We start from the raw sequence: 17,764 nt of genomic DNA on the forward strand, positions 1-17,764 counted from the left end.
CCTTACCCACTTGTGTTTTTTGTCAGCTTGTGTGATCTGCCTCCCTTTCTTCTTTTTCCTGCCTAAAGAATGGCGAGCTGATTTATGGTTGTGGTGATGCCCGGAGTCCTGTGGCTGACTTGAAGGAGCTTGCACACCACCTGAAGCCCTTCTTCTTCCCTTCCAATGGCTTGGCCAGTGGGCCTCACTGCACGAGGGCTGTGATCCGGGAGCTGGTGCACGTTATCACCAGGGTGCTGCTGAGCAGCGCAGACAAAGGCCGAGCAGGGGCCCTGAGGCTTGGGCTCCAGGGCCCGCGTGTCTGTGAAGCCAGCCCTTTCAGCCGGAGCCTACGTCACCAAGGTAGGATCTGGCCTTCCCCAACTGGGTTGTGGAGCTACAGGGGCACTTAGACTCTCCTCCCCATTAGTAGTCAAGAGTGTCCAGCCTGACTTCGTGGTACCTCTGGGGGTGCTGTCTAGCTCTGTCATGGTTCCACAGAATGAGGCTTAGCTGACCTCGAGGTTGAGACTTGCTTTTCACTTGCCAGGCTGGGTTTGTAAGCGGCTTGGCACGCGTGGACTATACGGTTTCTAGGACTGCTGCCTGCATTGTGTTCTCTGCAGTGAGGCAGGGCTTTCAGCTGCTCCTTCTTCCTTTGGACCATCATCTTTACTTCGGATGCAGATTCTCCTCAGCCTGCTTGTAAGACTAGAACTGAGACCAGGAGTCCTTTGTAGCTGGGCTGAGTGCTGTGGAGTGAGGACAGCCTGCAGGGTCTCTGGCTCCAGGTTGCCTCTCTGGTAAACGGGGGTGATCCGCCCTGCCTCTGCAGTGCTGTGATGGCGACTCTTGGGAGTGCTTTGAGACTGACCGTGGCCTGTGTCCTTGAGAAACCCCACAGGCCAGGCCTTCCTTGTTGCTCCCCCATGCCAACTGTTTTATAAATGACTTTAACTCAACAAGTGAATGTCCTGAGTTTGTTCTCGTTATGAAAGCTATTCCTTAGTGTTGAAACTAAACCTATAGTCTGGGCACATCGCTGTAGAATGGGTCTGGAAGGACACAGATAGCTGCCGGCACTCAGGTGATCCGGAGTCACCTGAGGCTTCTCTCACAGACCTTCCTGACACTAATGTGCCAACAGGCCCAACTCATGGCCGAGCAATATTTGAAACAATGAAATCATACTCATATTTTCTTGTAACCTGGTGTTTTTCTTAAATAGCATAAATTTGTCAGTACATGTAGCTTTTTATCTTTTAGCTATCATGCCTGGGGTAAGCATTCAATGCATGGACATCCTGCTATCTTGATACAGGGCATCTGTTGTGTGGCTGAGAGCATCTTGCTGGAGTGCCTGAATAGAAATTGTTTCTTCCCCCGTCTTCTACTTTAGTTGGTTCTTTCTGAGGCACAGGCAGGGATGTCAGGCCCCAGTTAAGATAGAGCATGAGTGAAGGGTGGAGCTTTGCTTTCTCATTTGTCCCAGTGGTCTTAACCACTGCCCATCACTCTGCATGTTTAGTTGGTATAGTGGCAGCTAGACCTTGGCCTTCTTGATGTGGCCTTAATGGTTTTTGACTCTGGGAACATGGTCCCCGTTGGTCTTGACAGTTTGAGGATGTTGGTATGACCTTTTGCAGTTCTGGGCCTTGTTTCACGTAGAATGATTATCTTTAAGCTTACATACAAAGTGACTTCTAGAGCATGGGATGGAGTTAGAGGATATTCTGGGTAGGTGTTTGGATAGCACAAGCCCAAAGGGAGAGGCACTTTCCCCATCTTTTTTGTGTGTAGAGCCACTGGGTGCTTAGGATGGTCTGTGCTCAGCCATCCTTGTAGCTTTTATGAGGTATGCAGCATCTGCCCTGAGTGCTAGCCTGGGGTCTAGGCTTTGTCTGTGATGCCTAGTGGTTAAGTCCAGGGTGAGCCCTGCTGTCTGCGCCGGCCTGGGTCTCCCTCCACAGTCTTTTGATAATGAACCTGCTCTCGTTCTCCCTGATGTTCTTGGTAGGAAAAGACACCCCAGAGCACTCGGGGTTACCGAAGGGCTGTCTTCTGTACAAAACCCTCCAGATGCAGATGTTGGATCAGCTGGACATCGAAGGCCTCTACCCTCTCTACAACCGGGTTGAGAGCTACCTGGAGGAGTTTCCTGAAGAGAGGTGAGGCTGGTGACAGAGGAGGCTATGAGGCTAGGCTGGTTAAGGTTGCCTGAACTCCAGAACAAAATGAACTTCCCAGAACCTGCCTCCAGGAGGCCTATACAACAAACTCTCTGCCCAGGAAGTCCCCTGTGGGGTGTGTGTGTGTGCCAGGGTCCATATGAGATTAGTGGTCTGTCACTAAGACACTCAGAGAAAAAGAACATATAAATGTTAGCATTCCAAAAGCCTATGTCAGGGCCTGGCCTGCAGAGGGCAGTGTTGTCCCATAGGTTGCTCTTAGAACACTGACTTGGCAGCTCCTGAGTTCCTCTGACTAACCACATCTAGGACCCTGGGCCCGAATTATGGGTCCCCAGGTCCACACCTGCAGTGTCCGATAGGCAGGATCCTCCTTATACCTCACTGGCCTTTGCCTAAAGGTGTGTGAACAGCTGAGGGCTAAGCCTTGGCCTCCCTGAGCCCTGGGGGTTGTTAAAGATCTTATGGTGCAGCATCAGGCTTTATGAGAGCAAGCGGCAGATCTCTTAGCTGGCTTTTAAAACAAAGCGAGTGATCGTTAGACTGTGCCGAGTGATACAGAATGCATTAGTGAGTGAAAGTCTCCAGAAGCTTGTCACCCTGTTTATTTGGTTTTGGTGCTTTTCATTTAGGAAAACATTACAGATAGATGGGCCTTATGATGAAGTATTTTACCAGAAGCTGCTTGATCTGTCTACTGAGGATGATGGGACAGTGGCCTTTGCATTAAGGAAGGTGAGTAGACCCATTGGGAAGCACCATGCAGTCTTAGGGGTTTTCCTACCCCTCCCCTCCACAGCAGTGACAGTCCAGAACACAGATTTAAAAAGCAGATGGCTGCAGCGTTTCTCAGATGGGCTGGGGCAGCTGATGGAAATGCAGGTCCAAGTGGCATTTCTCTTGGCTCTGTTCTTCCCTGGTTGTCACAGACCAGAGGTAGGCCCCAGTGCTTGGTGACCCTGGGCCCCACCTTTGGGATCCTGATGACTATCTTCCCTGGTAAAGAGCTAATTCTGTGACTGTCTGAGGCTTGAGAGAAGGGTTGAGAAAGTCTTATAAAGCCAAGGCCACAGAGGTTGAGGTACAGAGTGGAGCTTTCTCAGGCTGGGGGAACTCCCAAGGGGAACCTCTGGGTCATGGTGCAGCAATGGAGGCTGCCATGTGTAGCTGTGAGTACCTGGGAGGAGGAAGAAAGGGCAGCATGCCCTTCCTGTTCTAGAGGAAACAAGGCTTATTTCCTTGAAACGTTTATATACTTTTATTCTCTGAATGTAGATTACTTTTAAGCTTTCTTAAAACTCAGGTAAATACAGTCTTATAGCCCTCACACAGCTACCTAGGCTGGCTGAAAGAAGTCCTTTGGGAACATACCAAGTGCTGGTGCCTAGGAACGGGCATCGAGACAGGCTGCTGACAGTCAGGTTTCCATGTCAAATGCACCCATCACATGCCCTCGTAGATACCAACCCCAGAGAAGCGAGGACTGATGCCCACCTAAACTGTACAAAAGAACTGGAGCAGCCGTTTGCAGCACATGACTCTCCAAAGTCAGGAAACGCCGGTGTGGCCACAGTTGCAGCTCCACTCCTTTGTTGCATGGATGGAGCAGGGGAGCTCTTCTGACCACCAGAGCAGCTCTCAAAGGGCACGTCGTGAGGACTGTGTGCACTGCAGTCTGAAAAGACATGGGAAGGGGAGATGCTTGTGAAAGTTGAGTCCCCATGGTGGTGGCTGCAGAGACCACGTGTGTATATGGACTTGGAGAATCTGACAGGTTGTATCTAGGTCATGCTTGCTTCTCATGGTGCTACAGGTGGTCTGTGAGATGTTATTGTTGGTGGAAACTGGGCATAAAGCTTTTTAAAATAATGTTTTTAAATTTATTTGGTGGATAGGTGTGTGCCATGATGAGAATGTAGAGGTCAGAGGTCAACTTCAGCACTGTTTCTTTCCTACACCATGAGGGTTTTGGGGGACTGAACTCAGGTTGTCAGGTTTGGCAGCAAGTGCTTTTACCCACTGAGGTGTCCCAGCAGCCCTCTTTTTCTCTGTTTGAGGCAGGGTCTCACTGTGTAGCCAGGGGTGGAGCTAGGTTGTCATTTCTTTGGCCTCAGCCTCTTGAGTGTACCACATCCGACTGCTCCGTTTTTCTTTAGGGATGGTTATAGGTTTAGGTAGTTGGAACTGGAGACAGTGCCTCAGAAAGCTGAAACTGAGGAGTGGTGAGCCAGAGGTGGCCCAGTGCAGAAGCCTTCTGCGCCCATTTTATCTAAGTAAACGGGGTCTCTGACAAATACTGTCATCTCAGGACACTCGGGGCCCTCCTGCCTCTAACTCGGTTGAGCACTGCCTGGAGGTGGAGGCAGTGGGCTTTCCAGGAAGGCCAGTTACCGATGTCTCAGCTGAGGTGGCCTTCTTGTCTCTTGTCCCCTGGCACTGCTCTTTAGTTCAGGAATAGCCACCAACAGGATACAAATGAGAGGGACTGTGTCTTGGGAAGCTATCCCAGAAACGGGTGTGGGGTGAGGCTCCCCATCAGTGTGCTGACTTGAGTGTTCCATTACTTAGGAGCTTGTTCAGTCCCCCTTTGCTCCACTGGTTTGGACGTTACCCATTTGTATTCTTTCCATGGTGGTGGGTCCAGTTCACTCTACATATTTCAATTGCTTGTGGCCCCAGCTGGCACATGATGCAGAACTTGGGGTCTTTTAATTATAGTTGTTTTTCCCCAGCATGTGTGCACTTACCATTTGGTGTTCTGTTTATTTTAGGTTTTCTTTGGGGGTGCTGGGCAGCATGCTAGGCAAGCACCCTACCAGCTAGCTATAAATAAGACACTTTTCAAAGTCCCAGTTGAGTACTGTGTTAGATATGTTTGTCTAGATTCATTATTCCTATGTCGGACCCTTATCATTGCCTGACTTTCTCACCACTCAGATCAGTCCCTTTTGTCTCGTTTCTTTAGCAACACTTTCATTGCATGTCCTTTACTCACTTACAACCACATCACTTTAAAGAATACCCCTCAGCTGTCACTGTCTCTGCCTCTGCAGTCCTGAGTAACTTCAGTCTTTCTCTAAGTGTTGAATAGAAATGGGACAGTCATTGTGTGAGCCTTTGGGTCCAGCTTTGACTTATACAACTTTCAGATTTCATTACCTCATTCTCTTTCATGGCTTGAATTCCACTAAAGTGGACATATTGTAATATAGACACCTGCCCATCTGCTGATGGACATTTTGGTGGTTTTCACTCTTCACTGTTATAATCAGTGCTGTTGTAAATATCTGTGTACAAGTTTTTATGCAGCTATACATTTTTTTTTCTGTATTATGTCTAGGAGTGGAGTTGCTTGTCCAAATGGTCACATCTTGTGTGTTGTCCAGGCTAGCTTCAAATTTGGATCTGTCTGCCGCCATCTCTTGAGTAGCTGAGATGACGGGTGTGCACCATACACCTGGTCTCCTACATAGTCTTTTTTGGGGGTGAAGTGGATGAGTGGTGTGTTTGATGGTCCCCATTTGCTATAAAGAGAGGCTTCTTTGAGGGGGGTAGCTACAGATGTTGGTGGGTATAGGGATAAGACTGAGAATGCAGGAAGGAACTGTGCTCGACTGGCAGAGTGGCAGGAGTAGATTCTTTTCCAGGTCTGTGACCTCACTGCCCCTGGGAAGCTGGCAGAAAGATCCTAAGAGCCAGAGTAGGAGGAAGTTTCCTGTGAAACAGTCTCTCCTAGAAATAGCTGCATAAAAATCCCTGAAACACGGGCAATGTCGGTAGAAATGTTATAAGAAGTGCGAGGGGAGGTTTGCAGCGTCCCTCCCTAGACAAAGAACTAGGGGCGACTAATGACTGCGGGGAGAAGGGGAACTAGCCCTAGTGGATGTCCGGCAGAGTGGTCAGCTCTGAATCACACACACACAAACAACCAAAAATGGACTCGGCAGTTGTGTTTATGTTTGTGCATATATACATATGTGCATACATATATATGCATGTAAAAATAAAGAAAAAGAGGCTATCAGCAGGAAAGTGGGGGGCTTGGGAGAGGTTTGAGGAAGGGAGGGGAAAGGAAAAGTGATTGTAATTCTATTTCAATTGAAGATTTAAGAAATGAAGAAAAATGTTGCTATTGATATTGTTTTACTTTGACCTCCTGCACATAAGCACCCCTGTGAGATGTTTTATAAATGAGTTTATGTTTGGTAGATTTCAGTGCCATATACCCACAAAGACGAGATATTACTAGTATTTAAGCATTTTCATTTTAACTTTTTGAGTTTTTGTTTCATTAGCTGTTTGGATAATGAAAAAACAATACATACAGAATTCAGAAAAAATGTATAGCCCACTGAACAGAAGCTAACCAGAGCCCCTGTTGGAAATGCTCCTCAGTCTTCAGCTAAGAGCTAGTGGGCAGTCTGTAGCTGGAGTCTGGCTCTGTTCCCGTCCGACCTGTATTCCTGTGGAGTGCTTTGTTCTGTTGGGGCGCTTCACGTATGGAGCCGCGCTGGGCATGCTCTGTGTGTCTCGGGATGTTTGCTCTAGCAGTGTTGGAGCCGTGCAGCAAAGGTTTTCAGGGCTTTGCAGTGATCCATGAATGGGTGGACCTAGGACTGCCTACTTCACTGTCTGAGGCTATATTTTTCAGTGCTTCAGCATTAGAATTACTTTCAGTTGTCATTTATCATCTCAAGTGGCTTTTTATCTTTGGATATCCTTCTTACCTTCAAATTTGCCTTTTTCTGCATAGTAGAACTTCTCTAGATTTTTGTTTTTTTGAGACAGTTTCTCTGTGTAGCCCTGGCTGTCCTGGAACTCACTCTGTAGACCAAGCTGGCCTTGAACTCATGAGATCCGCCTGCCTCTACCTCCCAAGTGCTGACATTAAAGGTGTGTGCACCACCTCCCGGCGCTTCTCTAGATTCTTGTGCTTCATATTTGTACCATGCCTTTTCCATCTTTTTGTATATTCTCTATGTCTTTGAATAAACAGACATAAAATGGTTTTTAAAAATATTGATTTATTTTATGAGCATGTACTCCATCTTTGTATGGGTGCCCACAGAGGACAAGGGGTGTTGGACCTCCTGGAATTGGAGTTACAGGTGGGTGAGCCTCCTGATATGGGTGCTGAGAACCAAACTTGGATCATTTGCAAGAGCAGAAAGTGTTTTTAATCACTGAGCCATCGTTCCAGCCCCTATAATTGGTTTTAAATATTCTGGGTGCCAGAGAGATAGATTAACAAAGTATTGGTAAATAAAGGAGCTGGAGAGATGTGTCATTGGTGAAGAGCCCCAGGATGAATGGATGTACACACCCACCTGTAATTCCAGCGTCTGTGGATCTGTTGCTTTCTTTTTTGTCTCTGAGAGCACTTGCACACACCTGTGCATTACCCTTATATAGCTACACACACACACACACACACACACACACACACACACACACACACACACACACACACAATTTATAAAAGAAAAAAAAAAATCTATCCTGACATTATCTCTGTTACTTAGACTTACAATTTGAGACAGGGCCTCATGTTGCCCAGGCTGGCCTCAAACTTCAGGTCTTCTTGCCTCAGCCTCTCTAGTGCTGGATTTATAGGTGTATAATCACCACACCCTAAAACATCTTTTATTGTATCCTTTAGGGCAGGTCTGCTTGACAGTGCATCTTAGTTTTGTTTAATGATATAACTGATACTATTGTCTAGAGATGCTCTGGGACCTCTAGGGCTTCATGTCTTCAGTTTAGGAAAAACTTTGGCCCTAACTTTGATAGGCTTGTTTCTGTCTCTCCTGGGTTAGTCACATACATGTTAGATGGATTCTGTCTTGTTAGCCCTCTGCTCTGTATGTGTGGCTCTTTTCCTCTCCGTGCTTCATTCTGGGTATTTTCTTTGAATCTTCTAGTTTAGCAATTTGTTTGTTTGTTTGATTGATTGTTTTTTGAGACAGGGTTTCTCTGTGTTGTTTTGGTGCCTGTCCTGGATCTTGCTCTGTAGCCCAGGCTGGCCTCGAACTCAGAGATCCGTCTGGCTCTGCCTCCCCAAGTGCTGGGATTAAAGGTGTGCTCCACCACCGCCCAGCTAGTTGAGCAATTCTTTTTTGTTATTTTGTCTTTTTTTTTTTTCAGAGCCGAGGATCGAACCCAGAGCCTTGCGCTTGCTAGGCAGGCACTCTACCACTGAGCTAAATCCCCAACCCCAGCAATTCTTGATAGCTTTTTCTCCTCTCTATTTCTTCTCTTTGGTCTGAGTCTCTAAGTTGTTACCTTTCTTTGTCCAGTTCATATCTCTGTAGGTAATTAGTGTTACACTTCTCAGAAAACAACATGTGGGAATTACTGTCCCACTGCGTGGTCAGTATTCTGCCCTGCCCAGTGTTACATCCCTTTAGTTAATCTGATGAATGCTTAATGTTGTTTTTCTAAAAACTTTAAATGGCTCACATTTATGGTTTCCAGTTCTCCTCAGAAGTTCTGTTTGGTCTGATTCTTTGAGTGGAGCAGCATGTGTGTCTGGTACCTCAATAGCTGCAGTCCCTTTGTGTACATCTGGGTCTACTATTGTGGAGTTGTTTTTCAGTTTTAGCCTTTTTTACAAAACAAGACAGTTGTTAATTTTTTAGAGCATGTCTATCTCTTAGCACAGGTGTAGGCTCTCACGTCCCTTAGGTGCTTTTTTGTTGGCTTTTACTCATGTTTACTTGTGTGTCAGAAATTGAATGTGTGCAATTATTTTAGAAATTACTTGCTGCCTAGCATTGTCTTTTTCAAGAGAGAATTCTAGGTCTGGCAGGCTGGTGTCATTGGGACCTCTCTTTGGGGTTGTTTTGCAGTAACGCTGCAGTTCCTGGTAAGGCCTGCCAGCTCAGGCCTAGGGCTAACGGACTAGAGCAGTGGTTTGAGTACTAAGAGAGAGTTCACGTGGCTCCTAGCCTGTCAGCACTGAAGCTTGACCCTCCTTTGGAAAACAGACCCAAATGCCTGTTGTCCCTGTCTTGTTAGCAGTGCCTCAGAGCAGAGATGGCTGATATTTCATCTAGTTTTTCTAGTTGGCTTTTGCCACTGAATTGGCTCAATAACCCATTCGAACAATACTTTAAGTGAAAATCTCACTGCTTGGTTTTGTGTCTGAGATACACACACATCCCTCCTCTGCACTGAAGATCGTTGTTACAATTTGCATTTCTTTGATTTGTAGCAACAATACCTTTTCATATATAGGACATATATATTATATATGTAAATATTTATTTATTTATTTATTTATTTATTTTTTTCAATTTTTCGAGACAGGGTTTCTCTATGTTGCTTTGCGCCTTTCCTGGAACTCACTCTGTAGCCCAGGCTGGCCTCAATCCGCCTGCCTCTGCCTCCCTAGTGCTGGGATTAAAGGCGTGCACCACCACTGCCCAGCTATATATGTAAATATTTAATATTTATATGTCAGGGCTGCAGAGATGGCTCAGCAGTTCAAGAGCACTGGCTGCTCTTGGAGAGGGCCCCAGTTCAACTCCCAGAACCCACATGGTGGCTCACAACCATCTGTAACTTCACTTCCAGGGGAATCTGATGCCCCCTTTTGGCCTCTTCAGGCACTGCACAACATGCAGACAGAGCACCTACACACATAAAAAATGTATGTGGAGTCCAGCCTGGCCTCAAATTCACTGCTGTTGCAGAGGGTGATTTGAACACCTGGCCTTTCTGACTCCTCCCAAATGCTGGGATTGTAGGTGTACACCACGACAGCTGGATAGGAATTACACATTCTCCATGTTGATGGTCAGATTGGTCATCTTTAGCTTTTGGACTAGGACTGTATCATGTAAAGTTCTTGATAATTGTTTAGGTTTTAAAATTGTCTCATATGGCTTCTTTGTTTTGTACCTTGGTTAGACTGGGCGCGTGCCTTTAGGATATTTACTATTTAGCTCTCTTTTGGTCTTAGTCAGTGTTTCTACTGCTGTAACAAAACACCATGACCAAAAAGCAAGTTAAGGAGGAAAGGGTTTATTTGGCTTACACTGCAGCATTGCTGTTCATCACTGAAGGAAGTCAGGACAAGAAGTGAAACAGGGCAGGATCTCAGAGGCAGAAGTTGATGCAGAGGCCATGGAGATGTACTGCTTGCTGGCTTGCTTTCCATGGCTTGCTCAGCCCACCTTCTTATAGAACCCAGGACCAGCAGCCCAGGGATGGCACCACCACCATCAGCTGGGCTCCCCCATTGATCACTAAATGAGAAAATGCCCTACATCTGGATCTCGAGGAGGCATTTCCTCAGCTCAGGCTCCTTCCTCTGAAGCTCTATGGCTGGTGTCAAGTTGATACACAAAATGACCCCGTACACTTTTTGACTGGACTTCTGCTTAGGTATCATGAAATAACACATTTTTACGCTAACTGGAGGGTGTGTGGGTGGGAGCTGGGTGTCTCCTGCTTCCAGGTTCTTCAGGCCCAGAACAGCCAGCAGGCCTGGTATGTGATCTGCTGCTCCTTCCTCTCCTCCCTGCCTCAGGAAAGTGCAACCTGAGGTCTCCTCAGGGCAGCACCCCTGCCTCTGTGAAATCAAAAGGAATGGTTCAGAGGGAGAAAAGAGGGTACTTTGTGTCATCGGGTTAGATGCTGGGGCCAGTGATGATGTGTAAGGCCAGTTCCTTTTGTGTAGTTAATTTTTATGAAAGTAGGAGCTGTTTCATCTAAAATACTCAAAAGATGCACCAAGGTCCAAAGAACAGAAGGGATTGAAAAACTGCCTCAGACTGTGTGTTGGAGAGGTGACCATTGTGGACACTATCTATGGTCTCTCCCTTCGTGCCAGTCACATACAGTATTGGTACTGTGGTTTCTGGCAGGCACTGTGCAGGTTCATGAGGCAGAACTGAATTTGTTTGACTTGTTCTGTGGAGGAGCTTGGTTCAGAAGCACACGCCTGTGCTTGGGACCAGCCCTGCCATCACCTGGCAGGTCTGTCTTCAGTTTTCTCTTTATACAGTGGGATACCTCAGCTGAGGGTGCAGAGTTCATAGATTCACAGCCCTAGAATGTGTGCACTGTTGCTCTAATCATCATTCCCCCAAATATCCGGCATGCATCTTCTAGAAGGTACAGCGTGATAACTGCTGAGGACCCAGTGTAGTCCACATAGTGAGAAGCTGAGGCCACTTTCTGCTTCCTCCTCCCCCAAAGACAGACTGTGGTTAACTTGCTGATGGCAAGTCCCAAGTCTCAGGGATCCAGTTGGGGTCCGTGTGCTTACAATGAGAAGTGAAAGGATAGGGTGGGGGCTGGTGTGTGTATTGTCACAGGGACTAGTTCCTACTGTACGTCAGCCATTCTCCTAACTTTACCCTCAGCTTTTATCACAGGAAACAGCTGCTCTATTTGGTGGAGAGGCTTTGTGACTTGAAGCTACCCTTTCTCTCCTCCACAGGTGCAGCAGTACCGAGTAGCCATGACCGCCAAGGACTGTTCCATCATGATTGCACTCTCCCCTTATTTACAGGGCACAAGGTGAGGCACCATTGCATGATATCTATCTCGGTCTAATGGTTCTGTGGACGATGGTGGCATATTTAGAAACCCTACCTGATGGGGCTACTCTATCTTTGTTTGATTCTCAAAGGCCTTCATTTTTTTCTGAAGGATAGGAGCTTTTGTGTGTGGGTGTGTGGTTTTTTGAGATAGGGTTCCTCTGTGTAGCTCTGGCTGTCCTGGAACTCACCTGGATCAGGTTGGCCTTGAACTCACAAATATCCACCTGCCTCTGCCTCTAGAGTGCTGGGATCAAAGGTGTGTGCCACAAGGGCCGGCTAGATGGGAGCTTATTTATTAACTCTTATTCTCTAGAAACTTGTTAAAGGCATTAACTAATTAAAGGCATTTCTGGATAATAACAGACTTATCCATTTAAAAATGATTATTATCGTATATGTTTCTATTAATATCTCTTAAATTGGAATGCTCATTATTGTTTTATAAGACAATACTCTAGTAACTTAAGCAGTGGAGATAATGTGGCAGATTCCTTTCAGAGGAAGCCCAGCTCCATCCAGGTCAGAATGCTTGAGCCTTTTACAGGTTGCAGAATGTACTAGCTTTCACAACTGTTCCTGTCCGTTTTAAACCTCTCAAACAGTATTGTTATTCTCACTTCTCTTCTGAGTAACCAGCATGTTTGCCACCACTCTCTCCAAATGTTTGCCTAGTTGGGGTCACCTCCCCTAGCTTTTAGTGATTCAGGCTGAGCCCCATCCTCTTGGAGTTAGCATCTTTAGCATTGATCTTCAGGAGTGCCAAACCCTACAGACTTCTCTGGAATCCTCCACATCTGACCTGTGTTCCTGGGTTAGGGAACATCATCCCTAGGGATCATCCATCTTTCTGATGTTTTTGAGCTTCATAGTTTCCAGTCAGGTTCTCTGGCACATACACCGCTGTCTACTTTCTGGTGCAGCATGCTGAGGAGCATTTATAGGGCATAACTGGTGAAGGCAGTTGACTCTGTTTAGTTGACAGTTATTCCTGTCACCCTCTAAGAAAGACCCAGAGCTTAGCTGTGAGGAGCCCTTCAGTGGACTAAGGCACTGTGCTAGATGAGGGCCACTCCCAAACCTGGCCAAGGATGCGGTGGGAAAGGAAGTGCTTGAATGCAGGGTGCTGCTCAGATGGATGCTATTCAAAGGTTGACAGCCAAAGGGCAGACTCGTGAGTCATCCCCTGCACCACCAATGTGTCTATTTGTATGATGCACAGTTGTGTCATCTGAGAAAAGCTGAAAGCTGGGGTCCATTTCCACACCCTGATCAACTGCCCAGTAATCAACATTTGCTGTGGGGTCATAGGGGTGTGTGTCCAGATGGCTGGAGGCACAGGATCACCAGCCATCAAGTATTGTATCTGTTCCCTTTTCCAGAGATAGGAAGATTGTCTCACTTTTGTGCTTAAAACAAAACTGCAATACCATCATGACTTGGAATAGTAGACTCTCAGAGGTACATAGTTGGCCATAGTGGACATGCTCAATCTGACCAACATCTCACTTTTGCCTTTTTAAGCTGGCAAGGAGATAAAAATCAAGGGACACTTAATGTGGACTCACCCACCTTCCCAGTGTGACCCAGTATAACTTTTTATCTGATTCTGATTCTCAAATTCTCATTGCTGGAATCTTTAGAGGCTAGGAAATGTGGTTTTGCCGCATAATTTTGATTTAGAAAATTGAAAACAATGTACAAATGATACGGTTGAGTTATGATGCAACCATTTGCTTATGAAATTTATAATTTTTTATTAATACTTAATCTCAACATTTCATCCTGAGCCTGAGCTCTTTGTCAGGCTTGGTAGTTTATTTCATGTTACAATAAATGCACTGATAAAAATGAATTTTGTTTAGAGGTCCAAGGTAAAAAAGTAAGGAGAAAAGAAAAACAGGTAACAAGCCATTTCCATTCTTAAGTATTTTATGAATACTGATTCAAGCTTATTTAATTTTAAAATGTGAAATGTTTATAACTTTTGAAAGTTTGAAAAGCTTTGCCATTTGGCATTATGCTTCCTCAAACCTATTTTGTGGAAATTGAGAATTTGTGACCAATTTGAAGCCGCCCTTGGAGGCTGCTTTACCTGCTAAGGTCAGGTCTCAAGGCAGATAATAGGGCCCATGTCTCAGGAGGCTCAACGTTGGGTGAAGCAAGAGCAGAGGAGCTAGGGGGATGGCAACAGGACACCCCAAGTTACTCTGCTGCTCTGCTTGTCTGCCCGTGTGTGGGAAGAGCTGCAGGAATTTGTGACTAGAGAAGGATGACCTCCAACCCCGATTTTTCCTTGGAGAATATTCACAGGCATTAGCCTTCTTTGAGAAAGGTGTGCTCACCGGAACTGTACCTAGCTTAAGGAAATAACACTTTAAGGAAACCAGAGACAAATTAGGGCTGGGTCCATCCTAAGATTCACAGTAAATCCAAGTCTGAATTTATATGCCTGAATTTTAATGGACATCCCACAAGCCTCTGTGGCTGCCATTTGTTTCTATCGTAGCTGAAGTTTGTAAGTCATCTTCCTGTTGCTACAGGCTTTTGAAGAGTTTGGAACTACCAGGAAAGTTCTTATTGCTACTTGTCCCTAAACCCTGCCATGTCTATTACAAAGAGCGTGCATTCTGGCTTCACTGTTTATCTCCTGGCCTCCCTTGAGGCTGGTTAGTGTCTTGGAGGATAGCTATCAAGGTTAAGACAGCAGCTCTGCAGCCCCTAGATTATTCCAGTACCAGTTTCCAGGGCTACCATAGGGATATGTATGTATGTATGTATGTATGTGGTCATGGCAGTTGGGATAGCTGTGCCGGGCATTTGATGAGTCTTAGCCATACAGTCTGAAGAGACAAGCCTTTCAGTGTTAAGAGGCTGGTGTACACTGGCCTGTGCCTTTGGCTGTCCTGGAGCTTGTGGTCACCTGTCAGACCTGTGACTGAGCCCAATTTAATTTTTTCCCTATAAACAGGATTCTGGAACAAGAAATGAGAATCAAGGCTTTAGTGTACTTTAGAACAGGCCCATGTATGTCAGTGTTTGTTCTTCCAACTCCAGAGTTTTTGAAACTGGTATTTTGTCTCTTCTTTTAATGATTTCTAAATCCACACGAGTAATGATCATGGAGGAACCAGAACTCCCCAACAGTTCTCTTTTGCCAGCCTGGGATTAGATGCCATTCAGGCAATAGTATGAGTGCTATATGTACTGTTTTCAGAACAGTTGGATACATTGCAACCTCAGTGCCAGGTTTGAAGTTACTCTGAAAAGGTTTCAAGTCAGTGTTAATATTGTTAGAAGCACATGACTTTCTGATGTTTATAAAATCCACAAAGGCCCCGAGAAACAAACACTGAAGATGTGACCTGAGAGTTAACACACAGGCAGCTCGCTCTCCAGATGTGAAAAGCACGAGGGAACTGGTTCTCAGCAGCAATGGGAAAGCTCATAAAGAGAGTCTGTTCTCAACAGTCATCCAGCTGGCTGCCGCACAGCCTGGTCTACTTTTCACTTTTTCTTAGCTTTTGTAATACTTGGCTCACGATAAAGTGACTTTTCCAGCATTCGTTAATACCACTGGAACATGGGGAATATCACTCATGCATTCCACATAATGGCTTTTCCACCTTCTGTTCTTTTAACCCTCTTCCCAGACACAGTGTGCTGGCCTGTGGCCTAGCAGTCACTTACCTGTGCTAGTGTGTGAGGCGGGCACAGACAGTAGATGCACACAGACACAGAATGGGTGCTCTGAGAGCTGGGCTGGGAGGACCTGAGGGTCTGTATAATCTGAAAATTTTTTTGTTACTTGCAGCTCTGACCAGAGGCCTGTTATCCCTTCATCAAGGTCCCGGCTGGCCTTCTCTGTGTCTGTACTGGACCTCGACCTCAAGCCCTATGAGAGCATTCCTCACCAGTATAAACTAGACAGCAAGATAGTCAACTATTACTCAAAGACTGTGCATGCCAAAGATGACACTGTGAGGTCGACCCGGTTCAAGGAACATGAAGATTGCACATTAGTTCTCCACAAGGTCTAACTTTCCCCCTGCGGTGTCTTTGAAACTTGAATGTGAAAGCTGAATGACAGAGCTATTTCCAGTTGTGTTGGGTGACTTGGCTGTGAATGTTTTTGCTTTTAACCCCTGCTGAGGTTAGACTGCCTCTCAGAGACAAGGAATTGAAGAGCACTAGAATCTTCTAGGACAAGGAATGTAGGACGTGAGTGCTGTGTCCCAGCAAGCCATCTGTTTTCTTAGAGTGGAAGTGTCCGTTAAGCCCCAGGAAAACATCCTGGGTAGTTCTTCCAAGCAGAGCTCACGTCTAATTCTCTAATGCAAAAAGCCTTATTATTAAGACCCAAGGTTTGGATCTCCTACCACCAGACTCTTGACATAGAAAACTTGAATTGTCACAATTATCTTACAGTTTGGATTTTCAAGAAAACATGGATACTACTGGAACTTTCCCAGTTGTTAACTGGTCACTTTTTTCAATGCAAATCACACATCAACACAGGCTTTGGGTGGTTCCCTGCTGCAGAGCGGTCAGAGGTTAGTGTGGACATTGGTTCTGAGTGGGTTAGACTCAGGTCCTTGTGGAGGTACTGAAGCCCAAGGCTTTGTAAAGGGGCAGCAGCAGGGAACACCAGACTCAGGTCAGGACGGACACCACTCACACGAGCATTGCTTTTGTTGTTTTTTAAATTCTTCATTATGATTTTAACTCTAGGGAGAGCTGAGGCGTTCTTTCCTACCTGAAATTGCTGCTGTAGAGGCTGGAAGCAGAGCTGTACTCAGAGCTGCTGTGGTCAGCTGGGTGGGTGTGCCTGACAGCCCGGAGTTTTCTTGGCACTCTGGTGTCTCGGGTGGTTGAGGAACAAGGTTCTCTTCCTCCTAAGCCACATTCATCCCTGGGGTTAGCTCTGGGGCATGTTAGGTATGTGGGTCTCGGGCCTTGCTGTTTTCATCAGGGCTATAGAAGGCTCCTAGCTGGCACGGAGGATTCTTACTGGGGTCACCAAAAGTGTGCCTGGCTGCTATGAAATCATTGGGAGTTTTGGCTTCATTTTTTATCCTATGGTAGGCTGTACAGACTGATTATTTATATCATCCTTTTGAGAGACGAATGAAGGCTTATTGTAACATAGTAGTAAAAACCATGGAACTGTATGAAAATGCTACATGAAAAATGAAGAAAATATTTTGCTGATTGTAAACTTTTGTGGGAAATTTTGTGATAATTTGAGAATTATACTTGTTTGAATCAAGTGACCTCCTATAGAATTTGTTAAATTCTGTCCTAATATTCTAATTATTGAACACTCAGGTAAAGAAACTTGTACATTTGGATCCTTGACTTTCTTTTGATTGGTGTATGCTGGGATATGTGCTTATAGCCTTCATCTAAGCCATGTGCTTGAAGGTCATGTTCTTATGACTTTGGATGGGCAAGGGAAAGCAACATTCAGTTTTGTTTTTGACTCAATGTTGATTGGTTTGGAGGCCAACTAGCTGTGTGTGTGCGGTAATTATGCCTGATGCCACAGTACTGATCTCAGGTATGGCTGGGTCCCAGGCTCTCACAGCAGTTTTGCGAAACTTATTTCTGGAACATTGGCCTCTCTTGGAGAATTACTATTTAGCAAGAGGCTAAACAATATAGATAGGCGGATGGAAACAAGTAGCCCCTCTTGTGGTGCAGAACACAGATGGAGCACCCTGCTGATGTGGGTAGGGCCCTAGTCCAATCATGTTCTGATATGCTCTGCTTAGTTCAGGATGCCCACACCAACCCATCACCTTGGCAGCATTAACAACAGGTAACTGAGGCACTCACCAAATGTTAGTTCTGTGCTTAAGATGATACAGCCTTAGACTGGGTAGTTCTTTTGTGGTGCTGGGTATTGGATCTAGGGCCTTGTACACATTAGGCAATTGTTCTACTATGGAGGTATACTTCAGCCTTTGTTTTCTGAGACAGGGACTCACTATGTAGCCAAGGCTGGCTTTAAACTTGGGATGCTTTTGTGTGCTGGCATTATAGTCC

The 17,764-nt window shown here is 45.8% G+C and overlaps 1 protein-coding gene across 11 annotated transcripts in view; it reads left to right on the forward strand.

Moving 5' to 3' along the window:
* Positions 1–17,764, forward strand: part of Ippk (inositol-pentakisphosphate 2-kinase) — a 71,058-nt gene that overhangs the window by 28,244 nt on the left and 25,050 nt on the right. For 9 of the 11 annotated variants that reach the window (XR_013051633.1, XR_013051634.1, XR_013051632.1 and 6 more), the window contains exons 9-13: positions 69–342; positions 1,997–2,147; positions 2,801–2,903; positions 11,617–11,696; positions 15,531–15,750. Coding sequence is in view for 7 of the 11 variants with exons in the window: in XM_042278455.2 (XP_042134389.1) it covers positions 69–342; positions 1,997–2,147; positions 2,801–2,903; positions 11,617–11,696; positions 15,531–15,750 (828 nt within the window). In the remaining 4 variants the exon portion in view is untranslated. Of the gene's footprint in view, positions 1–68; positions 343–1,996; positions 2,148–2,800; positions 2,904–11,616; positions 11,697–15,530; positions 17,068–17,764 lie in introns of those variants that run through there. The other 2 variants (XM_006992282.4, XM_076573309.1) reach the window with 1 other exon arrangement.

This window comes from Peromyscus maniculatus, chromosome 5 (assembly GCF_049852395.1).
Source record: "Peromyscus maniculatus bairdii isolate BWxNUB_F1_BW_parent chromosome 5, HU_Pman_BW_mat_3.1, whole genome shotgun sequence".
NCBI classification, from domain to species: domain Eukaryota; kingdom Metazoa; phylum Chordata; class Mammalia; order Rodentia; family Cricetidae; genus Peromyscus; species Peromyscus maniculatus.